Below are 25,481 nucleotides of genomic sequence, written 5' to 3' on the forward strand. Positions count from 1 at the left end.
CTCGGCACACTCCCCTGGAGGTTCGCGGTTTGTAGCGTGCACTGGTATTTATTGCCAGGTAGTATTCCATTGCGGGGAGTACCACAGTGTACCCACTGCCCAACTGAAAGCCGACTGGGCAGATCCCAGTTGTTGGCTGTTACAAATAAATCTGCCATGAATATTCACATACAGATTTTTGTGGGAACACAAAGTCTTCATTTTCCTGGGAAAATGCCCCCGGAGTGCGGTTTCTGGGTCGGAGGGGAGTTGATCTTTGGGCGTGACCTGTTGGGGGTTTGCTGGCTTTCTTGCAACGTGTGAGTGTCTGTTTCTTGCCAGATTTGGGCGGTCTTCAGCCATCATCTGGGAACTTTTTTCAGCCTCGTCCTCTTCCTCCTGTTTCTGGGTCTCTGATGACACAAGGTCAGATCTTTTGTCAGAGCCCCAGGGGTCCCCGAGACGTTTGTGCTTTTAAGTCTGTTTTCCCTCTGTCGTGCGGAACGGGTGATTTCTATTGTCGTATCTTCCGGGTCACGGGTTCTTTTCTCTGCTCCCGCATTGTGTTGTGGGGCCCACTCCCTGAGCTGTAATCTCAGCTGTTATGCTTTTCAGCTCTGCAGTCTCCATTTAGTTCCTTAGACCCTCTGTGCCTTTGCTGAAGTTCTGTTTGATCTCTTTCAAGTGCATCCATAATTTCTTGTTAAAGCCTTTTTATCGTGGCTGCTTTAAAATATTTTCCAGGGGCGCCCGGGTGGCTCAGTCGGTTAAGCGTCCAACTTTGGCTCAGGTCATGATCTCACGGGTCGTGGGTTCAGGCCCCACGTCAGGCTCTGTGCTGACAGCTCGGAGCCTGGAGCCTGCTTCGGATTCTGTGTCTCCCTCTGTCTCTCTGCCCCTCCCCCACTCACGCTCTGTCTCTCTCTCTCTCTCTGTCAAAAATAAATAAACATCAAAAAAATAAAAGATTCCCCAGAGAACCCTAACACCTCTGTCCTTTGGGAGCCACCTGGGTGAGGATGACCTCCTGGCTGCAGAAGTGAGTGACGGTCCTGACCCTCCTGGGGCCCCCTGACGCCATCCCAGTGGGGATGGGAAGGGTGCCTCATGGTGGCCAATCTGGGATGGGTATCCAGGCTCCCCTGTGGTTACCAGCTGGCTGGGGTGAAAGTCCCTGCTCCCCTACTTGGCCTTCCCAGAGAGTCTGCCAGCCCGGCAGGGATGTTGGGGCACCTGGTGACAAGCCTGGGGAGGGTGCAAATCTAGGCTCAACCTTTGGCTGCTGGTGTGGGGGTGGCCACAGTTTGTCCGTGGTAGAATGTCTGGAATAGAGTGGCCATTTCCCAAGTTCTGCCTTGCTAGGCTACCCCTTTCCTGGTCCTCTGGCTGGAGAGAGCAGGCTTATTATTATTATTACTATTAGGGCACCTGGGTGGCTCAGTCAGTGAAGCATCTGACTCTGGTCTCGGCTCAGGTCATGATCTCACCATTCATGAGTTTGATCCCTGCATCAGGCTCTGCACTAGGGGTACAGCTAGGGATTCTCTCTCTCCCCCTCTATCTGCCCCTCCCCTGCTAGCTCTCTCTGTCTCTGTCTGTCTCTCTCGGAATAAGTAAATAAACTTTTAAAAAAATTATACACAAAACCGAAAAAACACAAAGGGCTCATCCCACCGGCAATAAACGTTTTTGTTTCTAGGTTGCGAATTCCTTCACTTCTTGTGTGTATATAGAATGTCCCGGATTTGGTTGGATTTAATGGGCGGAACAGCGAAGCACACACCCATGTTGCCGGAAGCGGAGATCTCCCTGGTGGGTATTGCCACCTTCTGCAGGCTTCTCAATTTCTCACACTTGGCATTAAACATACCGACTGAGGGTTGATCTTACGGATCCGCTTGGCCCGGATTCCCCACTTGTTAACATTTGGTCTCGTTGGCTTTATTCCTGTGTCTCCTGTGTCTCCGAGGGTTTTCCCTGAACTAACTTGGAGACATCGCCACTAAATTTCAACGTGTGTTGCCTAAAAACAAAGGCATTTTCTTACAGAACTGCAGTATGGTTATTAATGTGGAAATTCAATACTGATGGGACAGTATGGTCCAATCTGCAGTTCATATTCCCATTTTGTCAATTGTCCAAAAAATGTCCCTCGTAGCTCCCCCCGCCACCCTCCCGCCCACGTCTAGGAACCCATCCGGGACCATAGCTCTTTTGTTTCCCGTAGGTCCCCAAACTGTCTGGATTCTTTATGTCCTTGACATTTTTGAAAACTACAGTCCAGTAATTACGTAGAATGTCCCTCGACTGTGTAGAATTTCCCTCAACTCGTCTGATGCTTCTCACAATTGGATTTGCCGTACGTTTCTCTGGCGTGACTATTACATAAGGGATGTGGCTTTCTCGGGGCATCGTATCGGGAAATACTTCATATCAATTTGACCTATTGCGGGGGTGCTGTTAACTTTGATACTTTGGTCAAGGTGGAATCCACCGTGCTTTTCCACCGTCAAGATACTGTTTCCTCTTTTCTCGCTAAGAAGCACTTTTGTGGGGAGATGTTCTGATACTATGTAAATATCCTGTTCCTAATTCAACTCTGGCCTGCAAAGTACAGCACCCGTTGGTGACTCTCGTCTGGGCCGATTATTGTAAAACCGTATTTTTAGGTGATTTCAGTTCATTCCGTTTCCTTGTAACCAAAAGAACCCAATGAAAACAGAACATTAGACTCAGAAGCGGGGTTTTGTGGAACTGATCCTGAGTGCTATCGGCTGGAAGGGAATGTTTCTACCCAGTGTTTTCACGGCAAAGCCACTAACTGAGCCTTCTCCTGAGGTCTCTCGGACTCTAAGCGTGGGCCTCGGTCGGTGGGGCGGAATGTGGACTTTGAGCCGTCTAGACTGGATTAGTTACCGTATTGTAAATTCCTATAGGCCTGACAAAACCGTTGTGACACTTTGTTTTAACATCTGTCCACCCCTCTAGCTGGCAAACTTTGGGACAGCAGGCCCTCAGAAACACCGCCCATGCTCTACAGGGTTAGGGTTAGGGTTAGGGTTCCATGGGCTGAAGGGGGTGTGGCCCCTGTTCCATGGGCTGAAGGGGGTGTGGCCACGTAAATAAGACATGTCTAGGGGCGCCCGGGTGGCTCAGTCGGTTGAGCATCCGACTCTTGGTTTCAGTTCGGGTCATGATCTCGCAGCTTCGTGGGCTTTAGCCCCGCATCGGGCTCCACACTGGCAGCGTGGAGCCTGCTTGAGATTCTCCCCTCTCCGCTCTCTCTGCCCCTCCCCTGCTTGCACCCTCTCTGTCGCTGTCATAATAAATAAACTTTAAAAAAAGAAAGTCCCACCCCAAAGGTCACAAAAATACTCCCCCACATTTTCATCTGTTAACTTTCTAGTTTTTCACCTTTCGTTTTAGAGTCTTTAAACCACCCGGAGTTTACTTTCTCGTATGGTATGAAATAGGGATACGGCTTTATTTCTTTTTCTCTCTATAGAGGGAGGCAGCCACTTGTGTCTTCTAATCTTTTTCTTTTTTAACATTTATTCATTTTTGAGAGACAGAGACAGAGTGTGAGTGGGGGAGGGGCAGAGAGAGAGAGGGAGACACGGAATCCGAAACAGGCTCCAGGCTCCGAGCTGTCGGCACAGAGCTGACGGGGGGCTCGAACCCACAAACTCTGGGATCGTGACCTGAGCTGAAGTCAGATGCTTAACCGACTGAGCCACCCAGTGGCCCCCTGTGTCTGCTAATCTAACCGGTCCTCCCTGAGGTCACCCCCCTGAGGTCACCCAGCCCATATCACACTTCTGTGGGCAAACGGGTGGCTCCATGGCTCTTACCCGGTTCCTTTCTTTAGTTTTTAGCAACTAAGCAGAACCAGTTGGGTTTTTGTGTAATTGTTGTTGCTGTAACTTCTGTTGGATGTTTTAATATCTGCCGGGGTGACTCCCTCCTCTTTTTCAAAACCCACACGGCTATTCACGGACCTTTGTACTGTCATAAACATTTTATCTTTTTTTTTTTTTAACGTTTATTTATTGAAGTAATCTCTACACCCAACGTGGGGCTCGAACTCCCAACTCCGAGCCCAGGAGTCGCTTGATCACCGACTGAGCCCGCCAGGCGTCTCTAGATTGTCATAAACAGTTTAGAAGAAGTTCCTCAAGTTTGTAAAAATTTAACTTATAGGTTATTTGGGGCAGGACTGACATCTTTAATAATCGGGAATCAGCTCATCCAAACAAAAAGTGTCTCTCTCCATTTACACTCAACTTTCATGCCCGTTAACAGTTTCACATTTTTATGGGGCGTCTGGGGGGCTCAGTTGGTTGAGCGTCCGACTCTCGATCTCAGCTCAGGTCTTGATCTCAGGGTCGTGGTGGCCGTGAAGACTACTTAAACACACACACACACACACACACACACACACACACACACACACACAGCAGTTTCGCATTTTTGCCGTAAAGATTTTACATACATTGAAAGAACATCCTTAATTACTTTGAGTTCTGAATACTTGAGAGACTTTGTTACTGTTGTGAGCGACCTTTTGTTGTCCGTGACTTCTTTCCGCGGGGGTGAGGAGAGCTGTTGGTGTTGATGTTTCTTACATCCAGGGAAGTCCCTGACTCTCCTGTTGGTGGCTTATTGTTGCCCTGCAAGGTTTTCCACGGTGGGAATTATACCCTCACGTAGTTAATCTTTTCCTTTCCTCCGCTTTATTTTCTTCTCTTAGCGCGTTGGCCAGGACCCCCAGTGTTGCCGTGAAGACAGTCCTGCCTTATTCCTGTTTTTACAGTGAGGGCGTCATGACCCATGTGAACTGGAGGTTTTTAAAAGTCCTTTTCAAGTTAAGGAAGTTGTTTCCCGACAAAAAAGTGTTTTAAGTTTATGTATTTATTTGGGGAGAGAGAGCGTGCGTGGGGGAGAGGCAGAGAGAGAGGAAGAGAGAGAGTCCCAAGCAGGCTCCACACTGTCAGCGCAGAGCCCGACACGGGGCTCGAACTCACGAACCGTGAGATCGTGACCTGAGCCGAAGTCAGATGTTCAGCCGACTGAGCCACCCAGGCGCCCCTGAGAGTGTTAACTTCTTTTTTTTTTTTTTTTTTTAATGTTTATTGACTTTTGAGACAGAGAGAGACAGAGCATGAACGGGGGAGGGGCAGAGAGAGAGGGAGACACAGAGTCTGAAGCAGACTCCAGGCTCTGAGCCGTCAGCACAGAGCCCGACGTGGGGCTTGAACTCACGGACCGTGAGATCATGACCTGAGCCGAAGTCGGACACTTAACCGACTGAGCCCCCCGGGCGCCCCTGTTAACTTCTTAACCAGCGGTCTGGAGACGGGCCCTCTCAGGTGGGTCTATGTCCTTCCCGTTTTCCATCCTTAGCACGCTGGCTTTCATGTCCCTGTCCTTGTCACCTCATGCTTGCAACATGGCGGGCGCCCTTAAAGGCGTACACCTGCTGGTGACAGGGAAGGAGCAGGGGCACAGCAGTGCCTCACCGTTAGTGACTGTCCTTGTAGCAGCAAAGGACAGACTTTCCCGGCAGCCCCGTCCCCTGGTCGACTTCTGGCGACATGGGTCAGAAACGGATGGCGGCGTGCTTCTGGCCGCAAGACAGGGCTGCATTCTGAGCGTCTGGCAGACGAGACCGGGGACACTGTGCGTCATCGTGACTCATGCCCGGGGCCGGGCACGCGCTCCGCGTCTCAACAAGACGGGGCTCTGTTGGGAAGAGAGAAATGCCTTTCGCCCTTGCACGTGTGGGACACACTTGACTTAAGTCACTTGACTTAATTGGCAGTTTCTAGTTCGGTCAACTTTTGGGTTTGGTTGGCCCATATTTTATGGAGGATTTTTCACATTTATGTTCAGAAGTGAATGAGGCCTGTGTTTTTATTTTCTCGTGTTCACCTTAGCTGAAGCGAGAACTTTGTAAAACGAGTTGGCTTGCCACCTTCTTCTATTTTCGGGAGAACTTGTGTGAAATCAGATGATCGTGCCTTGAAAGTTTGGGAGAACTAAGGGCTCCTGGGTGGCTCAGTCGGTGAAGCCTCGGACTTCGGCTCAGGTCATGATCTCACGGTCCGTGAGTTCGGGCCCCGTGTCGGGCTCTGTGCCGACGGCTCGGAGCCTGGAGCCTGTTTCAGACTCTGTGTCTCCCTCTCTCTCTGCCCCTCCCCCGCTCATGCTCCATCTCTCTCTGTCTCAAAAAAAAAAGAAAGTAAGTAAGTTTGGGAGAACTCACCTATAAAGCTACCGGGGCGTTGGGCCGCTGTGGGGGCCAGGCTTTCGCTGCCTTCTCACTGCTGCCCTCTACCTCAGGGTACTGACATCCCTACTTTTACAGACAAAGTGGCACTTATCTTTGATAATGAATGAATAAGAATGAATAAAAACAAAACCCAGGTTTGGGATAAAGTGAAGACAATTTCCTGTTTCAGATTCTTGCCCAATAGAGCCTCTCCCCATGTTTAGGTGATGTGGTTAAAGAAATCACGATCAGATACAGGAATCTGTTTTCTCTACGTTTAGACCGCAGGGAGAAAATTAATTTCACTTTGATCATATGTGAATCGGTTTTACATATTATTAAATAGACAGGATCAAATGAGGGACGTCCGTCTGGCTCAGTCTTATTTAAAAAGAAAATCTTTTTTTTTTTTTAATGTTTATTTTTGAGACAGGGAGACAGAGCGTGACCGGGGGAAGGTCAGAGAGAGGGAGACCCAGAATCCGAAGCAGGCTCCAGGCTCCGAGCTGTCAGCACACAGCCCGACACGGGACTCGAACTCACAGACTGTGACCTGAGCTGAGGTCGGACGCCTAACCGACTGAGCCCCCCAGTGCCCCTCCCGTGGACTTTTTAAAAAAAAACCCTTGAGCTCCACTGACTTTCAATATGACTCCTATAGATACTATGTGTTAATACCAGAAGAATCAAAAGTCAGTAAGAGCCTCGGAGTATGAGTCCTTGGATCTAACTCGCAACATTTTATAACTGTTTCTCGCAGCCTTTTTGTTTGAAGATGTGGCTTCAGCCGGCTGCTGAGGAGCCTGGAGTTCTTGGCCATGGTTTTTTCCTCTGAGTCGGAATCATTTTCTCCCCGGGCTTCCAGAATCACCAGAGGAATCTTCATGGCAGAATCTACAAGCCGCGCCACCTTCTCTCTCTGAAGCCAAGCCCACGACGCCCTAGAAACTTCCCCGGGACGTCCTGTCTGTGCCTGGCTGATGCGGAGACTTGCCGTCCCGGTTCACCTTCTTGTCGCCTCTGTTCTGAGAGGAGAAGGCGATTTGAGCTCTCCTATGACGAGGCGCCCAGAAACCACCACGGACTTCCTTCTTTCCTGCGCTGGTAAGTCCCAAGGACTTTTGTTTTCTTCTGTAGCCAAGTGAGTAAAGAGGTCGCCTCCCGGGGAGGGGGCGCGGCACGCGGCCTCCTGGGCCTGGGGCAGCCACCCCCCCTTTCGTGCTCTCGCCCCCACCCCTGCCGTCTGTCTCTCTCTCTGTTTCATTTTTTTTTCCTTTTTTAATCTTTACCACCTACGTCTTTTCTGCTCTGGTCCGCTCATGGCCTTGTCTCCCCGCCAAGAGTCCCTCCCCCGCCACCTGTCGGTGTTTTTACACCTGGGGAGGGACCCAGCAGCCCCGGGGGTTCAGCACCTCGCCAGCCTCTTAGGGCTTTCGGCCGGCTCTGTATGGACAGAGATGAGCCGCTCTTGGGCTGCGGGCATCTGCTCCCGGTTTGTCTTCGCTGGCCTGTGGTTTTCTATTTTTGACCCTACGGAAATTTTTCTTTTTCTTTATGGTCTCCGATTTGGGGCTCCAGGGAAGGGGAGAAAGGCCTCCCTCGCTCCAAGATGACAAATGCTGGCTTTACTGGAGGCCTTCCTTGGTGTCGCTTTACATGCAGGTGTCTGACCTCCCCCCGCCCCCAGCAGTCGACAGCTGAGGGTCTGCCGGCATTTTGATGATTGTTTCCAGTTGTCCCAACGGGACTTACTTGATTAAGCCTCGTTTTCTACATCAGATGTACCACTTTACCTTCATCGTATGGCAGATTCTTGTACACTGGAACTAAAAATCGACCTTCTTGATCAGCACACGTAAATAAAAATAATGAATAGCAGTTTTCACCTATTGGTTTGGCACACAAATTTTTTTTTTTTTAGTTTGAGGATATGCTGTCCTGGGGAAGGAGTAAGACCGCGTTCTTGTGCTCTGTCGGCCTGAGGGGTGTCAGTGGGCACGTGCTTTTGCGAACAATTTGGCAAAAGTCACCAACAGTTTTTGTTTTGTTTTTTAAATGCACGAACTTTATTTGTCTAACCTTTATTTTTGAGAGAGACAGAGACAGAGTGTGAGGAGGGAAGGAGCAGCGAGAGAGGGAGACACAGAGTCCGAAGCAGGCTCCAGGCTCCGCGCTGTCAGCACAGAGCCTGATGCGGGGCTCGAACCCACAAACCATGAGATCGTGACCTGAGCTGAAGTCGGACGCTTAATCGACTGAGCCACTCAGGTGCCCCTAAATGCAGGAACTTAAATTTTTTTTTCCATTATATGTATATGTTTTTTATTTATTTATTTTTCAGTATATGAAGTTTATTGTCAAATTGGTTTCCGTGTATATGTTTTTTAAAGTGTATATGTTTTTTAAAGTGTATTTATTTTGAGAGAGAGAGAGAGAGTGCACATGTGAGCAGGGGAGGGGCAGAGAGAGAGAGAGAGAGAGAGAGAGAATCCCAAGCAGGCTCTGCACTGTCAGCTCAGAGCCCGACGCGGGGCTTAATCCCATGAACCAAGAGATCGTGACCTGATCTGAACTCAGGAGCTGGACGCTTAGCCCACTGAGCCGCCCAGGCGCCCCTAAATGCAGGAACTTTTTGTCCCAGTAATTTCACTGCTAGGACCATTTGCAAAAGTCGAGCAAAGATAGACGCAGAAAGATGTTTCGCTGTTGCACAGCCCGTGGTCGCCCAAGCCAGAACGGTTGCATCTTAAATGTCTGTCCGTTGGGACTGGATCACTCATCCAGGGGACAGCCGTACCACGAGCAGCGGGCGGCAGCCGGACAGAACGAGCGGCTGGGTGTGCGTGCCACTGTCTACAAAGTAGATCAGGGGAGACGGTCGCAGACTCCACGCCGACACTTCTGTGTATGTTAACGTACACGCACACGCACACGGACGCCGGGCTTTGGTCTAGAAAGACTGACATTCAACAGAAGCGGTTAACCTTTGTAGGGAGGGATGGGCTGGATAGCGGAGAAGTTGGATTTTTTTTTTAAGTTTATTTTGAGAGAGAGACAGTGAGCGGGGGACGGGCGGAGAGAAGGGGACAGAGGACCCGAAGCAGGCAGGCTCCGCGCTGTCAGCGCACAGCCCGATGTGGGGCTCCTCCAGCCCGCGAACGGTGACATCATGACCGGGACCCAAGTCACAAGCCAGACGCTTAGCCCCCGGAGCCAGCAGGAGCCCTACTTTTTTTGGAAACACACGTTACTCTTCTGGGTTCCCTGTCCCCTTCCATCCTTCCCTGTTCCAACACAGGGACACGTACGTTGTGGCGACTGGAAGAAAACCAGAATAATTCCGGCTGCAGGATAGTGGTTACCGCTGAGAAGGGGGGATTCGATCAGGGAGGGCACAGAGTGGCTTCCGAGGACAGTTACATTCTATCTCTTGGCCTGGGTGGTGGGCACATGAGTGCTTATTACTGCTTTTTTACCTGTACACGTTTTCTATCCACACGCGTAGGGAAGATATGCTTTACGATTTGAACAAAAGGTGCTTATTACGGGGCGGGGGGGGCAGTACCTACCCTCAGAGTTTAGGTTGACTTGACTTGATCTCGATGCCGTTGATTTGCTCCCGTGCTTCAGACCTTCCGTTCCCACTGTGCGGGTTCCTGCTTTATGCTTTTCCAGTTTTCCGTATTCCACCGTCTCCTGGACTCCTTACTACTTGGTTCCCAACACCACCGGCCCGTGAACCTATCCCAATAACGTCCCCCCGGGATCCGGAGAGCAGGAAAATGCCTTCTTCTGTGGGCAAAGAAACGGTTCGGACCTAGGCGAGAACGGAATTAGAATCACCGAAGCTCGTTTCTGTGGAGGACACGCTGTGTGCCAAGCTGCCCGCGAGGTCTGGGGACGGCGGGGACCCCGCGTCTCTACAGTCCGGCCGGGGGCTTCCCTTCTTGTCGATGCTGGTCAGTGGATGGCGGGTGCTGCCGCCGGGCTGTTTGGGGACAGGTTTCCGTGTCTGCGGCGGGGAAGACGTAGGATCGGTGTAATAGATTTCCAAAGCACGGATTACGGTCTTGCGGTCAGAAGGGTTTCCTGGGTCTTGTGTTCGGGGGCATTTCTGTTTTCTTCCTACCAGTTGATTCCTTTTTTTAATGCCATTTTTAAGTCAAGAAAGGGGGGGAATCTCGTCTCTGCTTGACTCTGTATCCGAGGCGCAGTCTCTCTCTCCACGTGGAGACCACGCTGCCCCCCTCCCCACCCCGCACCGAAGCGTCCTCTCCTGTGGCCCCCACGGCAGAGGGCGCCGGCTTCCCGACGTTCTCCGGGAAGCGCTTCCTTTGGCCTGGCTTGGGCTGGGTGTCCTCCCCGGGACCCATCAGCCCTGGCCGGAGGGCGGGCGTCTCCAAGCACCTGGCAGACCCTCTGGGGACACCGGGCCGCTCCCTCGGCCCCACGGCGCTAGGCAGAGGGCAGCGGGAACGAGGACTGAACGGGCTGCGTCCGTAGAGTGCGGCCAAGAGGTGGGTCTGGGGCCAGGACCTGGTGGAAGGACCCGCGAGAGAGCCACGACCGCACCACCGGGGGGCTCACGGAGAGAACCGGCGGCGGCTCGGGAGCCGGAGGAGCACAGAGCAGAGCAGCAGCAGGAGACTTGGGTCATCCGAGCTGCAGGCCGGGCCGATGCTCGGAGTGCAGGGCAGCCGAGCGACACGGTGCCCGACCCACAGCGCCCGCGACTCTTGCTTTTTCCCCTGGGGCCCGCTCGGGGTCACCGGCTGCGGCTCTCCCGCCTTGAGGCCACGGTCTACTCACGCCTAGAATCGGGGCGGCCGGCCCAGAGCAGGGGACCTCGTGGTGCCCGTTAATGCCCGAAGACGTCTCTGCTTTATCAGAACCCTCGGCCCAGGCCCGAGCGGCAGCGCAGATCTGAGCCCACACGCCACTCGGCCACCTGCAGGGGGGCGAGCGGGGGCCCGGACACGCCGGACGGCAAGGAACGCGTCAGCGGCCGAAGCAGGCGGCTTGCAGGATGCGTGGGAGACGGCCGGACCCTCACGGGTAGAGGGAGGGGACCCCCGAACGACGGCCGTGCACGTGTTCTGCGAACACAGGTGCTCGTGGTCAGGAAAGCCGATCGGCGGGTCCCGGGTGTTACCGCCATCACACCTGTGTGACCGCGGACCCGACGGAGTCCCGTTTCGTACCTATGGGGACCGCTTTCCCGCACCGCTGAGGAAGCAGTAGGTAAGACACGGCACCCCCACTCCCTGAGGAAACACCAAGAGCTCCTCAAAAAGGTCTCCGGCACCCTCCTGAAGCAGGGTTCTCTGGGGGCGGGATCTGAGGACACGAATTGTGAGCGAGCACCTCAGATGACAGGCCGGTCCAAGGAGACTTTAGGACAAACGCTCTAAGAATCCGTCAAGTGTCCGGGGGGCGGGGCGGGGGGGGGGGCACCTGGGTGGCTCCGTGGGTTAAGTACCCGACTTCAGCTCAGGCTCAGGTCATGATCTCCCCGTTCGTCAGTTCCGGCCCCGCGTCGGGCTGTGTTGACAGCTCGGAGCCCGGAGCCTGCATCGGATTCTGTGTCTCCTCCTCTCTCTGTCCCTCCCCCGTCTGTGCTGTCTCTCTCTCTCTCTCAAAAACTGAACGTTAAAAAAGAGTCTGCCCCTCCCCCGCCCCAAGACCACATGTATCACCACCTGCGGCCACGAGGTGGCAGCAGGGAGAACCAGCGCCCAGAGAGGAGCTGCGGGCGGGCCGGCCCACCTGGGACTGAGGTCTGTTACTGCTGAGTAATCCCCGGTGGCCGCCTGCCTCATTACCCTGTCTTTGTGCAGACTCTGCCAAACCGCAGGCAGAAACTGCATTGGCGTGACCCTGGCTGGGCCGTGTAGGTGGCGGCAAGGTGTGTGTTCCACGCTAGTGACAGGAGGCCACGGAGGCCACCTGCACAGGCAACTTACTCCAGGGACACGTGCGGGGTATTACCCCACCCCCACCGCCGGGCTTGTGGTCCCAGGTGCTTCTAAAGGACCCCCACCTGCACCGGGCTTCTTGAGTCACGAGGATCGGGTCCGTGGCCCTCGAGCTGGACGCTCACCAGGCAGAGGATGCTGGGACGGGGCAGCTGCCTCTGGAAACGGCCAAGTCCTCTCTGGCTGCAGGAGCAGCAGCGGCAGCGGGGTGTGGGGTGGGGAGGATTAGGTGACAGTCCCCTACCCAGCCCGGAACTAACACCTCCCCTTACTCCCTCTCCCAACCTCAACGCTCAGAATAACCCCGAGGACCAGACGGCGGGATGGCGGGGGCTCTGCTGGGTGCCCTGCTCCTCCTGGAGCTCCTCGGTAAGGACAGGGGTGGGACACACGCACGGGACAAGGCCACAGGGCACGGGACAAAGACAAGGGGCCGAGAAGGAGGCTGAGGCCCGAAACTTGGTCCCCAGGCTCAGTATGTGGTTCGGGAGGCGGGGAGATCACAGAGCCTCGGAGACAGACGCAGAGGCAAAGGAGGCCCCCAGCCCCGTGCCCGCCGTGAGCCCACGTGACCCCGTCCCCAGGTGGAGGTGACGGCAAGAACGAAGAGCTACGTCTCTACCACCATCTTTTCGACAACTACGACCCAGAACGCCGGCCGGTGAAGGAGCCTGAAGACACTGTCACCATCACCCTCAAGGTCACCCTGACCAACCTGATCTCACTAGTAAGATACTTCTGCCTGAACCCCCAAATTCTGTGTGTGACCCTGGGGCCCCACCCCGACCACCCCGATCCCCCACCTGCAGAACGAGAAAGAGGAGACCCTCACCACCAGCGTCTGGATTGGAATCGTGAGTCCGACGTGGGGAGCAGGGTGAGGTCTGGTGCGGGGACCCCTCTCCCCCAAGCCCCCATGGGGCCCCGGGCGCACGCGTTTCCATCCCACCCCTCAGGACTGGCAGGATTACAGACTCAACTTCAGTAAGGACGACTTCGGGGGCATAGAAACCTTGCGGGTCCCTTCGGAGCTCGTGTGGCTGCCTGAGATCGTGCTGGAAAACAAGTGAGCACTGGGCCAGGGCAGGGGAGGCCGGGAGGGTGAGGGGGTCGCGGCCGCGCGCAAACGCCGCGTTTCCCGGAGCCCACAGCATCGACGGCCAGTTCGGCGTGGCCTACGACGCCAACGTGCTGGTCTACGAGGGCGGCTACCTGAGCTGGCTGCCCCCGGCCATCTACCGCAGCAGCTGCGCCGTGGAGGTCACCTACTTCCCCTTCGACTGGCAGAACTGCTCGCTCGTCTTCCGGTGGGGTCACATGCTCAGAGAGGGGGGCGGTTGCGGGGCGGCGAGACGGGGGTGGGGGTGGGGGCAGCCCGGGTCCCAGCAGCCCGGGTCTGTGCCGGCCCTGGCCCCGCAGCTCGCAGACGTACAACGCCCGAGAGGTGGCGTTTGTCTTCGCCGTGGATGACGAGGGCAAGACCATCAGCAACATCGACATCGACACCGAGGCCTACACTGGTGAGGCCCCCTTCTCCGAAAACTCGCCTCTAGGCGGGGCCCAGACAGGGGACACTCACCGAGGGGGGCTGCCCCGGGCCACCGACACTGGGCCTTGGCTTTGGCAGCCGGGCTCGACCTTGACCCCCCCTCCCCAAACCACCCTCGACAGTGAGCCCAGCATGACTTCCTTGGCCTGCGTCTGTTGTGCACCTGCACCGGGCGGGCCCGTCTAGCCCGAACCGCCTTCGCCCGTCGCGCCACCCAGACCACTAGGGGCGGGCCGGCCGCAACGGCTCCCTCTGCCCAGAAACCGGGGGCCCGCGGCCAGGCCTGGGGCCCACGAGGGCTGACCGCGCCTCCCACCCCGCAGAGAACGGCGAATGGGCCATCGATTTCTGCCCCGGACTGATCCATCACCACGGGGGCTCCGCGGACGACCCGGGGGGCATTGACGTCATCTACACGCTCATCATCCGCCGGAAGCCGCTCTTCTACACAATCAACATCATCGTGCCCTGCGTGCTGATCTCGGGCCTGGTGCTGCTCGCCTACTTCCTGCCGGCGCAGGGTAAGGGGCCGCCGGGACCCCAACCCCGGGCTCGCCGCTGGGAGCGGGACCCGCTCTCACCGGCCGCTCCCTCCAGCCGGCGGCCAGAAGTGCACCGTGTCCATCAACGTCCTGCTGGCGCAGACCGTCTTCTTGTTCCTGATCGCCCAGAAGACCCCCGAGACGTCGCTGAGCGTGCCGATGCTGGGCAGGTGAAGGCAGAGGGCCGCGGAGGAGCCCACGCGTGCGCGGGGCCAGCGTGTGGGGGCAGGGCCGGGGGCGCGGCCAAGGGCACGCGAAACCGGGAGCTGCTGTGGGTCGGAGCTGCTCTGGGTGGGTCCCGTCTGGGCTTTATTGGAACGCGGGGCGGGGCTGCGGCGGCGGCGGCGGGTTCTCTGGTCCCCCGTTCTCCGCGCTCTCTGGTCCCCCGTTCTCCGCGCTCTCTGATCCCGCGTTCTCCGCGCTGCCACTGGATGCCACCTGGAGGTCTCCCGAGTATCTCTGTCGGGGGCGGGTCGGCTCAGTGCCTCCCACCCCAGCCCCCCCGCCTCCAGCCCCCAACTCCTCTCCTCCCCCCGCCCCCCCCACCCCCCCCACCCCCCCCCCCCCCCCCCCCGCCATGCAGAACTCACCTGTTCCCCGGGGGTCCCCAGGCCCAGCTGACGTCGCCACTGCTGCAGGAGGGAGGCGGACCCCTGCAGGCCCCGCCCGCACAGGCACAGCCACGCCCCCTGCAGTGCGAGCCGGGCGCTAGTGCCCGCCGCTGCCCCCGCGTGCCGCGCCCCCTGGACCGCGGCCCGGGCCACCCGGGCCAGCGCTCCGCCCGGATCCCCGGCGCCCCGGGCTGGGCCCGAGCTGCCGGCGCCGCCGTCCAGCCGCCGCACCTCCTGCTGCAGCCACAGGGCGGAGATCTGCCGCTGAGGGGGGGGGGGGGGGGGGGAGGAGGGTGTAGGAGTTGGTGGGGACGCAGGGGTCCCTGTCCCCCTTTCCCGCCCTTCCGCAGCCCCCCCGCGCCCCACCTCGAACAAGGTGGCGCCGAAGCTCACGACGCTGGCCGCGGCTTCTCTCAGCACCAGCCCCAGGGTGGGCTTCGGGGCATGCGGCCGCTGCGACTCCAGGGACTCGAGCTCCCTGAACCTCTGCTCCAGAAATTCATGGGCCGCGGCCACAGCGAGTTCCAGGGAGGACAGGAGCGGGGGCTGCAGGGCCACCTGGAGGAGGAGCAGGGGCAGCGGGGCCGTCGGGTCACGGGGTGGGGGCACCGGAGACCTCCCAAGGCCTCGGGCTGCCAGCCCTGGGCGCAGTCTCACCTCCGTGGAGCTGTGGAAGTGGTAGACCCACAGCAGGGTCTCCAGGGAGCTGGGGGTCCCCTTCATGGCCGGCGGCGGCGGAAGGAGGGCCACCGGGGCACGCGTCCGGTCCCGCCGCCGGAGAGGGTCGTTTGTGAGGTCACAGGCCGGGCCGCGGGCCGCAGTGGGGTCACGCGCGGCGGGCTCCGCAGGTACCTCATCTTCGTCATGGTGGTCGCCACGATCATCGTCATGAATTGCGTCATCGTGCTCAACTTGTCACTGCGGACGCCCACCACGCACGCCGCGTCTCCGCGGCTGCGCCACGTAAGCGCGGGGCGGGGTGGGCGGCCCGGGTGGGCGGGGCGCGTGGCTCCGGCGGGGGGGGGGCGGGGGCGGGGCCTCGAGCTCGCCCCCGCCCCCCGCCGCCAGGTCCTGCTGGAGCTGCTGCCTCGCCTCCTGGGCTCCGGCGCGCCGCCCGAGCCCCCCCGGGTCGCCTCGCCGCCCCGGCGCGCGTCGTCGGTGGGCCTGCTGCTCCGCGCCGAGGAGCTGATACTGAAAAAGCCGCGGAGCGAGCTCGTGTTTGAGGGGCAGAGGCACCGGCATGGGCCCTGGACCGGTGAGCGGGGAGGACTCCGGGCGGGTCGGCGCGGGCGCCCGCGGCGGGGCGGGCTTCCCAGTGACCACCACCCCCTCCCCGCCCGGGCGTCCCCACCAGCCGCCCTCTGCCAGAGCCTGGGCGCCGCCGCCCCCGAGGTCCGCTGCTGCGTGGACGCCGTGAACTTCGTGGCCGAGAGCACGCGAGACCAGGAGGCCTCCGGCGAGGTGCGGCAGGCACGGGAGGGCGGGGCGGGTGCTGGCTCGGGGGAGGCCCCTTCCCGGACCCAGCCGGTGCCTGCTCCCTCCCCAGGAGGTGTCCGACTGGGTGCGCATGGGGAAGGCCCTCGACAACATCTGCTTCTGGGCCGCCCTGGTGCTCTTCGGCGTGGGGTCCAGCCTCATCTTTCTGGGGGGCTACTTCAATCAAGTGCCCAAGCTGCCCTACCCGCCGTGTATGTAGACGGCTCTTCCACCGCCTCCGGGAGGAAACCGGGCGTGAAAAAACCAAGTTGCAGTCGCTGCCGCAGTGGGATTCTTTCCTAATGCCGATAATAAACCCGGGCCTTTCCGTCTCAAGAAGAGTCGTGTGCTCACACGCGTGGGTCTGGCCACCGGGCAGGGGGCAGAAGCAGAGGGCAGACGGTTCAGGCAGGCTCTTGGGTGCCAGTCCGGAAACGGCTCCCCGCCCCTCCGCTCAGCCTTGCTGACCTCCCAGCCCTTCTGAGGCCCTCGTCCCGCGTGACCCTCCAGCCCTGTGAGCTTCTGAGCGCTCTTTATCCCTTGATTAACCAAAGCGAAGACGCCCCTTGGCAGGACTTGACGGAAGCCGGGCCCTTCCGTGTTGGAGTGGGCAGGGGCCACAGGCTCTCAGCAAAGGTTTCCACCCCCCCCCCCACCCCAGCCACAGGGTAAGGCCGAGGGTGCCCTGGGGCACCCTCAGTCACTTCTGATTGACCCAGCATGGCCCCCCTGACCGCTTCCACCAAAACCCACTCATGCAGCTTCTGCCCCGTCCCGTCTGCCCCCCTCTCTCCCACCTCTGTTGGCTTATCCTGGCTGGTGTCCAGGACCGGGAGAGAAAACGGAAATAAAAGGGGGCCCGAGATGGTGGGAGCTGGTTGAATTGTCTTTATTAACAAACGGAATATCCAAGGCCACTACATTGGGGGGGGGGCGGGGCTACTTGCTGCTCACACTATATACAGAGGCAAGCAAGGGGGTGCAGAGGGGGTGAGAGCTCCCTGCTCCCTCCCGCCACCAGGGAAGGACAGAGGCTAGAAAGAAATGGGGTCAGAAAGGGGGAAATGTTTTGGCTGGCGGGGTCCCCCCTCCATTCCCTGGGGTTTGGGGGGAGGGGAATCATTAAAGTGCTTTCAGAAAATGAGGAAATGGTCCCTGCCCCTGGAGTGGCTGGTGACCCCCCCCCCCAAAACCTAGGGCCCAGCGACCCCCCCCAGGGTCTGGTACATTCAAGGGGGGAGCCGGCTCCCCTGACGTGCAAATGAAGGGGCCCAGGGCCCTGCCCAGTCAGCAGCAGTGGGGGACCGGGCCTGAGCCCCACCCCCGCTGAGCTCTCCTCTGAAATGGAGAAAAGGGGGGTGGGGCTAGGCCCACTCGATTCCTGGTGAGGGGAAGCTGTGCCTGTCCCCAGAAGCTGGGACAGGCACAGGTTTTGGGGGAGAACCTATCGGGGAAAGAGGATGGTCACGTGATCACAAAAGCATCAGGGGTCAGAGGTCACGTTCCCAGCAGGCTCCAGTGAATCAAACCAGTAAAAAGCAAAAGCCCAGGGAGGGGAAAGAAGGGCGGCCTGGGGAGTCTGGCTGTAGTGGGGAGAGCTGGGTCCACTGGGGCAGCCCCAGCCCGGGCCCCGTCACCAGTTCATGATGCAGTTCCGATTCAGGGTCATGAAGTAAACCTGGCTGCTGCCCCCGGAGCGGACAGAGGCAAAGAACACCTGGGTGGGGTAGGAAGGGGGGGGGGGGGGGGTGTCTCAGCCAGGAGACAGAGCCAGAGAGAAGCTGCTGCGAGTAGCCTCTCAGAGAGCCCCGCGCCTTCCCCTCGAAAGGCAGAGGTGCTTGGTGATGGGGGCGGGAGGGGGGGCAGCCGCAGGCCTCCTGGGTGTCCAGGGCGCTCTCAGGGACGGAGGGCGAGGAAGGGCGGGCTGTGACGCAGGCTATGCCCCCTGGACCCCGTCTCACGAAGATCCCCCAGCCCCCCACCTCCGGCACCCCCCCCCCCCCCCCAGCTCCGGGGCCGGAGGGCAAAGGGCCTCCCACCTTGTCGTTCCGCTCACACAGGAACTTAAGCCTCTGGGCTCGTTTGTGCATGAAGACGCCGTCCAGGTGGCCCGTCTCCACAGAGCGGATCTCAATGGCTTTCTCGCCCCAGCCCATGATCTGGTTGGAGCAGATGTAGGCTGGGGGAGAAGGGGGTCGGGCGGCAGTGAGTGGGCCACGGCCCGCCGCCCACCCCGGGCAGCCTGGGGGCGGGGCCCACTCACCCACAGAGGTGGGCATCTCTCCCCACTGCAGCACCACGTCCTTGATGATGCGCCCGTACGTGTTCACGTACACGCCCTCGTCCTCGTAGCACAGGAGCATCTCCATGCCGTCCGTGTTGGGGAGGAAGATGATGGCGTGGGGCGTGATCTGGCTCTGGATCTGGGGACGAGAGCATGCGTTGCACGCGTGTCCAGAGCCCGGGGTGGCGGTCGCGCTCCTCCCGAAGCCCCGCCAAACTTACATGCACGGGGATGTAGATGTCGTAGCTGTTCCCCGAGTCGACATCCACAGCGTGGAAACCGGCACTGGAGCCGTAGATGACCTTGAGCCGCTGACCCTCCTCCACGGTCAGGTCGACCAGCAGAGGGCGGTGAGGGAGGTCGGCGAAGGACTGTGGAGGAGAGGAGGGCTCAGGGATGCGGCCAGGGTGCTGGGCCGGCAGAGGGGCTGCGGTGGGGACTACCTTGAAGGCCATGAACTTGTGGTAGGGCTTGGGGGCCCAGGCATACACCTCCACGGAGCTCTTCAGGGCGATGACCAGGAACTTAATGCGCTCGTATTTCACTGGGGGCAGGGAAGAGGAGTCCCACGGGTCGGTCACCAGACCCCAAACCCAGTCGCCCAGCCTCTGGCTTCGAGGCTCAGCCACTAAGCTCAGGGCCCCCTTTCCGTCTTCTCGTAAAGCAACGCGCCCTGGCCACCGCGTGGAGCCCTCCTCACCCACGCGGTAGTGCCCGCAGCCCTCCATGTCGCCCACAGTGGTCCAGCCCTGCTTCTTCTCCACTTCCGGATCGTTGTGCAGAATCTTGTTCCGGAGCCAAGACAGGTAATACACCCGCAGCTTGTTCCTTTTCCCTGAAGGAGGACACACACCCCGTCACCCGAGGCCCAGCATCCACCTCTGCGCCATCCTCCCCCCCCTCCCCCCCAACCCCACAGGGGCTGAGCAACCGCGGCCCCACACCTGAGATGGTGATGAGCAGGTTGAGCCCCTCTAGCACGTCCATTTGCTGGAAGCGCCGCCGCCCGATGAGCCCGTACACCTTGCCCTGCCCGCTTCGGTCCAGCAGCATCAGACCGTTCTCGGTGCCCACCAGCAGGTTGACGCCTGCAACGGGAGCCCTTGGGCAGATGAGAGGCAGCCGGGCCCTCACCCGACAGGGAGCCCCGGGGTGCGCCGGACCCCTCTTTTCCTTCCCGGCCCTGGCTTACCCCAAAGGGCCGCACAGAGGATCTCGGAATTGAATCGCTTCTTGTATTTCCGGATCTCGGGGGTCTCGCTGTGGGCCCGGGTGTTGGTGGGGTTCACGTTGACCACGGAGCCTTTCCGCACGTCGTACTGGAGCTGATCAAGCCGACCGCCCTCTCCCCCGACCAGGGCTGCCGGGAAGAGGAGAGGGGGGAGGGGAGGAGGGCTGTAGCCCCCTCCCCTGTCCCTCCTGAACCCAGCCCTACATCTGGTGGAGGCCCCTGCGAACGAACGAACGCACGCTCAGCAGGAAAGGGGAGGGAGGAGAAGGAGCAAATGGCCTCAAACAATCCGTATCCAGTCAGGTGCCGGGGCCACTCTGAGCATTTTTCCTCGCGGCTCTAAGGGGCCTTAGGTGCCCTTGCTGCCTCTGTGCCAGGGTAGGGGCGTCGGGCCAAAGCGGAGGCCACCACTGCCTCCTAAAGCCGCGCCATCAGAGGCCCACCTGTGCCCTTCACCAGGCCTCATGGCAAGTCTGTCCTCCTGTCCTCACCTGTGATGGGGATGGTATCCCCACTGCCTCCGGGCTGGTAGATCCCTAGGTCCACAAACATCGTGAACGAGCTCTTGCCAGGGGCCTTTACCAGCCCACGAGACTGGTACTGTGGGAGTGGGGCAGCAGTCAGGCAAACACCGGACACCCTGCCCCTGGGCCCCCCGGCCCCGCCCCCACCCCCAGGTTGCCGAGCTCCGCCCCGCCCCCCTGCAGTGGCCCCCAGCGCCCCTACCCACCGCCCGTGGGTCTGCATCCGCCCACTTACGTCACTGCCTCCCTCCTTGGATGGGGGGCTTTGACCTTTGCCACTCTCGGTGGGCGAGTGGCTGGGCTGGACCACATCGGGCAGGTTGGTGTAGCCGTTGCTGTCCGCGTGCAGCAGGCTGCGTTCCTCTTCAGGAGTCTGCAGGGACAGAGGAAAGGGAGCCAGTGCTCGGCTGAGGACAGGGGAGAGCAGGTGCCGGGAAGAAGGGGGGCCCACTCACGCGCTGGACCACCATGGTGCCGCCCCCATAGGGGGTCTGGGTCCCCGCGATCTCCTCCACGTCATGGACCACCATGGTGCTGATGCTGTCTGTGTCTCCGTCGCTGCCATAGGAGAGAGGACGGCCATCAGTTCCCAGGTCCTGCCTGCCACGGGGTGGAGACAGGGGGACCGGCGGGTGCTTCGCACTGGCTCCTGGTGGACATGGCAGTGGGAGGCCGATGGGGACCCCGGAGCAGACCCCATTGTCTGGATCAGCAGTGACGGCCAGGGTCCCCTAGGAAAAGGAGAACCCTGCCCTCCCCCAGAGCGCCCCCATACCGGGCCCCAGGGGTATCTCTGCTCCCCTCTGATGGCTCGCCATTGCTTTCTTCCTCGTCCTCGCTGCTTTCCACCTCCTCGCTGGAAGACGAGTAGTCCATGGCCTTCTTGGGAGGCCGCGGGGCCTCGTCCAGGGCCCGCTCCTTCAGGAGCACGAAGTCCTGCAGAGGGTGCCGCATGAGGAGGGGAGGGGTGGGGTACAGGGGGTGCCAGAGGGGAGGGGCTCCCGAGCAGGCCTTCTCACTAACCTCGCCGATGGCACGCTTATAGCTCTGGGAGGGGCGGCGGGGGGAGAAGGACAGCCAGGAGGAAGCAGGAGAGAGGTGAAGAAAGGTCAGTAGCTGAGAAGTGCAGCCCGCAGCCCCTTGGCGCGAGGGTTAAGGAAGGCCCCACCCCAGCACCTGGCTCCTGGGGGCTCCCGAGGCTCCCAGCCCCCACCCAGGAGACGTCAGGGCCGCAGCTGCGGACTTACTGCGGGCCGGCCTGGCCGGGAGCGGTGGTCATCAGGCTTGGCTTTGTTCCCAGGGGAGAGCACTGGGGAGCTATCCAGCTTGGAGGAGGCTGCATGGGGCAGAGCGGGAGAAGGAAGGTCACGGACACCTGGTCGTTCGGGGCGGACCCCAGAGCTCAGCCAGGCTCCACATCCAGCCGGGCCCAGCCTGGCGCCCGAGGGTGTCCTGCCTAAAGTTGCCAAAGGCAGGATCCCTATGACAGAGACCGGGTCCCGCCCCGGAGGAGGCTGCCCAGGCTGGCGCCATACCTCCCACGCGGTTCCGCTCCAGCGAGCCAGCCTGGGGCAGGTGCCCGTGCGAGGGGAGGGCACCTTCCGAGCGTTCCCAGCCAGGGTCGCTCCTCCTGAGGTCGGGGTTACTGTGGGGAAGGCAGAGACAGGTCAGGAAGATAGGTATCCCCCTGAGCGCTGAGCTGCACAGCAGAGGGAGCCACCACCAGGGGGGGAAGCAGGTGGCAGGAGCGAGGGCAGGAGTGAGTTGGGGAGGGGACAGACAACTCCATTACCTACAGGCGTTGGGCGGACCAGGGGGCTGAGCGGGGGGCCCCGGAGGCTTGGGGGAGCCCCGCTCGGCCCGCCTTTGCAGATAGATTTGCCAGGCGGAGTTGCTGCGAGGTCTGTGGAGGGAGCACAGGGGTGCCGGGGGCGGGGCGGGGGCGCTGAGGTGACGGGGAGGGGGCCTGCCCGCCCCGAGGCAGGTAACCTGGTAGAGTCCCCTCTGTACAGCCCGCCCCACGCCCCGGGCCACCACGCGACTGCCCCCGGGTGCTACCTGGCACGGACGGCCTGAGCCGGCCGGGTCCCTCCGGCCCCACTGGTGTTAAGGGCAGTGGCGATGGACGAGGTCCTCTGAGGCACCTGAGGGGGGCGGGGCGGGGAGGGGGTCGGTGTGCTCGGTGCCAGCGCCGGGCCAGACGCTCGTCAAGCGTGCGGCCTCATCTAGGCCCCCGATGGGTACTCTCCCCGCTTCGCACGGACAGGCAAACCGAGGCTAGGGGAGCTGATGACTTTGTCCAAAGTCACGGAGCGGGGACTCCACCCCAGGAAGCCAGCCCCTAGAGCTCCCCCCGCACTCTGGGCATTCTCCCCTCCTCTCAGTCATCCCTGGGGGCAGGGACACAGCCCCGGGGCGGGCCTCCCGCCCTCCGGCCAGCAGTGGCAGCCGGCCCTCCTCCTCCCTTCCAGCCCTGAGCGCCTCTCCATCTCGCCCGCTCCCCACCACTCGCCACCCTTTCCCTCCCAGGCTGTTTGTCTCCCGTTTCCCCGGCCCCGCGGCCCCACCCGTACCTTGGGTGGGGTCTCAGTGTCCGGCCGGACCCAGGATGGGGGGTTCGGGCTGGGGCCAGGCCCTTCCGAGGTGGGATCTGAATTCTGGCGGATGACCGCTCCTCGGGTGCCGGGCGCGGCAGTGGGTGTGGGGACGGCAGGGTCGGGCTCGTGGGAGGCCGGGAAGGCAGCCAGGTTTCGGGTGGGCTGGTCCTGCAGGGACTGGGATCGGGGTACGGGCGCTGCATATGGCTTCAGTGGGACCCGGTGTGCCACCAGGCTCTGCAGGGAAAGACCAGGGAGGGTGGGCTGCCCGCTCTGAGGCACGTCCCCACCTGGGAGGGGGGGGTGCCTGGGCCAGGAGGAAGGAGCAAGGAAAGCCTCGGGCTTCCGAGTGTCCGCTGAAGGAGACGTGCTCCTGAAGGCCGAGAACAGCCAGGACGGGGCCCGCAGCGCCCCCACGGTCCCTGGCTAAGGGTGCGCGCGCTCGCGTGCAGACACATACACGTGACACAGCTGTGCGGAGCGAGGCTCCTGCCTGTGTCATCGCGGGAACGGGGACAGACTCACCTTGTGCGGTCCCTCCTGGGGCTCCACCGGCCTCTGCATAGGAGGAGTTTGGGAAAGGGGGCCCGCGGGCCCGGGGGAGGCCTGGGGGACGGGGGGCTCAGGCCCTGCGCCGCCGGGCTTGGTTTTGGCCAGGGGAGAGTTCTGCTGTTTGTTCATCCTCGTTCTCTCTTCCACCTGCGGTGGGAAAGGGCTTGCGTCCCCCCCTTCTCAAATCACAGGTACCCCCCCCCCCCGCCCGCCCCCAGACCCCACCCGCGCCAGGCGCCCCGTTCCCCTTCCCGGTGCCCGCCGCGTGCAAGGTCTCGGTCTCGGGCGGTCGGGGCCCGCGGGTACCTCGCGCGCCCAGGCGGGCTTGTCCGCGGGACCGACGCCCCGGCCGTAGTGATACAGCGGCTTCCGGTCTGTGGGCGGGGCCTGCTGCTGCTGCTGCTGCTTCTGCAGCTGCTGCTGCTGCTGCTGCTGCTGCAGGGACTTGAGGTAGGCGTGCTCCTGCTGCAGCTGCCTCTGCAGGCGCTCGGACTGCCGCTGCTCCTCCAGCTGCTTCCGCTTGTACTCCTGGGCCCAAGGGTAGGGACGGCGGCTCAGCGCGGGGCGGCCCCACGAGGGCGCGGGCGAGCCCTTGCCCTCCTCCGGCCGCTCCGGGGGTGGGGAACGGGCGTCTTCCCCCCTGCCGGCGCCTGGCGGGGTCCCCTCCCCGGAAGCGCCGCCGCCCCCGCTCCGGCTCGGGAGCTCTGAGTCCGCATCTTCCCCGAGGAAGCCGGGGACCCCGTTACCAGCAGCAGGGCCTGTTCCTGGAGCAGCTGTTGCTGAAGGATCTCGAGCTGTCGCTGCTCCTCCTCTAGCCTGTGACGAATATATTCCTGGGGGGGGGGGGGCGGGGTGGGAGGGCAAAGGGCAGGGGGAGAGGAGGAAAAGGCGGGGGGGGGGGGGGGCGGCGGCGGCGGCGGCGTGGGAAGGCGGGATCGGTGGGGTGAGGATGAAGAGGAAAGCGGGGAGAATCAGAGAGAGGACAGACGGGGTTGGGGGGAGGCGATGAGGAGGAGGCGGGCGTGCAGGGCCCCGCGAGCGGCGGTGCAGGGGTGAGGCGGCGAGGATGGGGCGAAGAGATGGGGAATGAAGGCACAGAGACAGGAAGAGGGCAGGGAGCCGGGGTGCGGGTCGAAGGGTGGGAGAAAACAGAGAGAGAGAGAGTGAAGCTGGAAAAGATAGGGGGAATCTGGGGGGTCGGGAAAGAAGCGGAGAGGTGTCCGGTGCAGGGAGGCGGGCGGCGGGCGCAGGGGGAGGCGAGGGAGGGCCGGGTGTTTGCGGCGGGCGCTGTACCTGCTCGCGCTCCGCCTGCCGCCGCTCCTCCTCCCGCCGCAGCACCTGCATGTCCTCCAGCCGCCGCTCCTCCTTCTCCTGCAGCTTCCGCTGCTCCCGCTCCCGCCGCTGTTGCTGTGAGGGGGGAAGGGGTGGTCTGCGGGTCTGCCCCCGAACTCGGCAGGGCCCGAAGGGGGATCGGGTCCCCTGCCGGAGCGGAGACGCCCACTGGACGGCGCGGGCAGAACCTGCCCCTCGGGACACCGGTGGTGAAAGGCGGCGGCCCCCACCTGCTTCCGCAAGCCCGCCGGCCCCAGAGCCCCGGGGCGGGTTCGGCTCAGGAAAAACCGCTGGGCGAGGCGACCGCGCCGGGGACGTGCAGGCTGTGCGTGCCTGCTGCCCACGGTGGGCCACCTAGGAGGACACCTGTCCGCTCCTCCCGCAAGCAAGCGGGCGACGGCGCAGCGACGGCCGCTGGCCACAAGGGGGCGGCAGGCGCACACAGGCGCGGCGGCGTCCAGGCCCGGCCGCCCCAACCGGAGCGGAGCGCGGGCCCCGAGCGGCTCGGGGGACACTCTGGCCCTCCGCTGCCGCCAGCAGCCTTTACCACTCCGGGAA

The 25,481-nt window shown here is 61.1% G+C and overlaps 3 protein-coding genes across 16 annotated transcripts in view; 1 reads left to right on the forward strand and 2 right to left on the reverse strand.

Moving 5' to 3' along the window:
* Positions 1-11,227: 11,227 nt before the first annotated feature.
* On the forward strand, positions 11,228-17,276 carry CHRNE (cholinergic receptor nicotinic epsilon subunit). 4 transcript variants are annotated; one of them, XM_060647580.3, is made up of 12 exons: positions 11,228-11,491; positions 12,523-12,594; positions 12,810-12,952; positions 13,035-13,079; positions 13,182-13,291; positions 13,377-13,532; positions 13,645-13,745; positions 14,098-14,295; positions 14,372-14,486; positions 15,776-15,890; positions 15,996-16,388; positions 16,474-17,276. In XM_060647580.3, the coding sequence occupies exons 2-12, from the start codon at positions 12,549-12,551 to the stop codon at positions 16,621-16,623; spliced, it is 1,572 nt and encodes a 523-aa protein (XP_060503563.1). In that variant the 5' UTR covers positions 11,228-11,491; positions 12,523-12,548; the 3' UTR covers positions 16,624-17,276. The 4 variants fall into 4 exon arrangements, with proteins under 4 accessions (XP_060503563.1, XP_078293999.1, XP_078294000.1 ...); XM_060647577.3 differs by lacking the exon at positions 11,228-11,491 and having other exon boundaries at positions 12,534-12,594; positions 15,996-16,182; positions 16,282-16,388; XM_078437873.2 differs by lacking the exon at positions 13,035-13,079.
* Positions 14,600-15,777, reverse strand: CE1H17orf107 (chromosome E1 C17orf107 homolog). Its single transcript, XM_078437876.2, has 4 exons — positions 15,585-15,777; positions 15,294-15,485; positions 14,907-15,185; positions 14,600-14,775 (listed from the first exon to the last, which is right to left on the reverse strand). The coding sequence occupies exons 1-4, from the start codon at positions 15,648-15,650 to the stop codon at positions 14,626-14,628; spliced, it is 687 nt and encodes a 228-aa protein (XP_078294002.2). The 5' UTR covers positions 15,651-15,777; the 3' UTR covers positions 14,600-14,625.
* The window catches only part of MINK1 (misshapen like kinase 1), a 44,241-nt gene continuing 36,036 nt past the window's right edge, over positions 17,277-25,481 (reverse strand). Inside the window, exons 13-34 of one of the 11 annotated variants that reach the window (XM_060647569.3) lie at positions 24,885-24,998; positions 24,338-24,424; positions 23,898-24,119; positions 23,565-23,738; positions 23,016-23,216; positions 22,501-22,586; positions 22,235-22,387; positions 21,978-22,087; positions 21,690-21,778; positions 21,466-21,489; positions 21,218-21,378; positions 20,898-21,042; positions 20,678-20,815; positions 20,410-20,518; positions 19,880-20,047; positions 19,632-19,775; positions 19,388-19,522; positions 19,131-19,231; positions 18,909-19,058; positions 18,667-18,826; positions 18,443-18,582; positions 17,277-18,120 (exon numbers count right to left, since the gene is read on the reverse strand). In XM_060647569.3, coding sequence (XP_060503552.3) covers positions 18,037-18,120; positions 18,443-18,582; positions 18,667-18,826; positions 18,909-19,058; positions 19,131-19,231; positions 19,388-19,522; positions 19,632-19,775; positions 19,880-20,047; positions 20,410-20,518; positions 20,678-20,815; positions 20,898-21,042; positions 21,218-21,378; positions 21,466-21,489; positions 21,690-21,778; positions 21,978-22,087; positions 22,235-22,387; positions 22,501-22,586; positions 23,016-23,216; positions 23,565-23,738; positions 23,898-24,119; positions 24,338-24,424; positions 24,885-24,998 — 2,895 coding nt within the window. In that variant the 3' untranslated portion in view covers positions 17,277-18,036. Of the gene's footprint in view, positions 18,121-18,442; positions 18,583-18,666; positions 18,827-18,908; positions 19,059-19,130; positions 19,232-19,387; positions 19,523-19,631; positions 19,776-19,879; positions 20,048-20,409; positions 20,519-20,677; positions 20,816-20,897; positions 21,043-21,217; positions 21,379-21,465; positions 21,490-21,689; positions 21,779-21,977; positions 22,088-22,234; positions 22,388-22,500; positions 22,587-23,015; positions 23,277-23,564; positions 23,739-23,897; positions 24,120-24,337; positions 24,425-24,884; positions 24,999-25,481 lie in introns of all 11 variants that reach the window. The other 10 variants (XM_060647565.3, XM_060647567.3, XM_060647566.3 and 7 more) reach the window with 10 other exon arrangements.

Source organism: Panthera onca, chromosome E1, assembly GCF_046562875.1.
Source record: "Panthera onca isolate mPanOnc1 chromosome E1, mPanOnc1 haplotype 2, whole genome shotgun sequence".
NCBI classification, from domain to species: Eukaryota; Metazoa; Chordata; class Mammalia; order Carnivora; family Felidae; genus Panthera; species Panthera onca.

What these genes read in the sequence shown, in the direction of transcription:
- CHRNE (XM_060647580.3), top strand. Translation starts at nt 12,549, where the DNA reads ATGGCGGGGGCTCTGCTGGGTGCCCTGCTCCTCCTGGAGCTCCTCG. An exon ending in AGCGTGCCGATGCTGGGCAG is followed by an intron (nt 14,487 to 15,775) that starts GTGAAGGCAGAG and finishes CGGGCTCCGCAG; the next exon opens with GTACCTCATCTTCGTCATGG. An exon ending in ACCAGGAGGCCTCCGGCGAG is followed by an intron (nt 16,389 to 16,473) that starts GTGCGGCAGGCA and finishes CTCCCTCCCCAG; the next exon opens with GAGGTGTCCGACTGGGTGCG.
- CE1H17orf107 (XM_078437876.2), bottom strand. Translation starts at nt 15,650, where the DNA reads ATGAAGGGGACCCCCAGCTCCCTGGAGACCCTGCTGTGGGTCTACCAC. An exon ending in ACTTCCACAGCTCCACGGAG is followed by an intron (nt 15,486 to 15,584) that starts GTGAGACTGCGC and finishes CTCCTCCTCCAG; the next exon opens with GTGGCCCTGCAGCCCCCGCT. An exon ending in TGGGGACCCCCGGGGAACAG is followed by an intron (nt 14,776 to 14,906) that starts GTGAGTTCTGCA and finishes CGCCCCCGACAG; the next exon opens with AGATACTCGGGAGACCTCCA.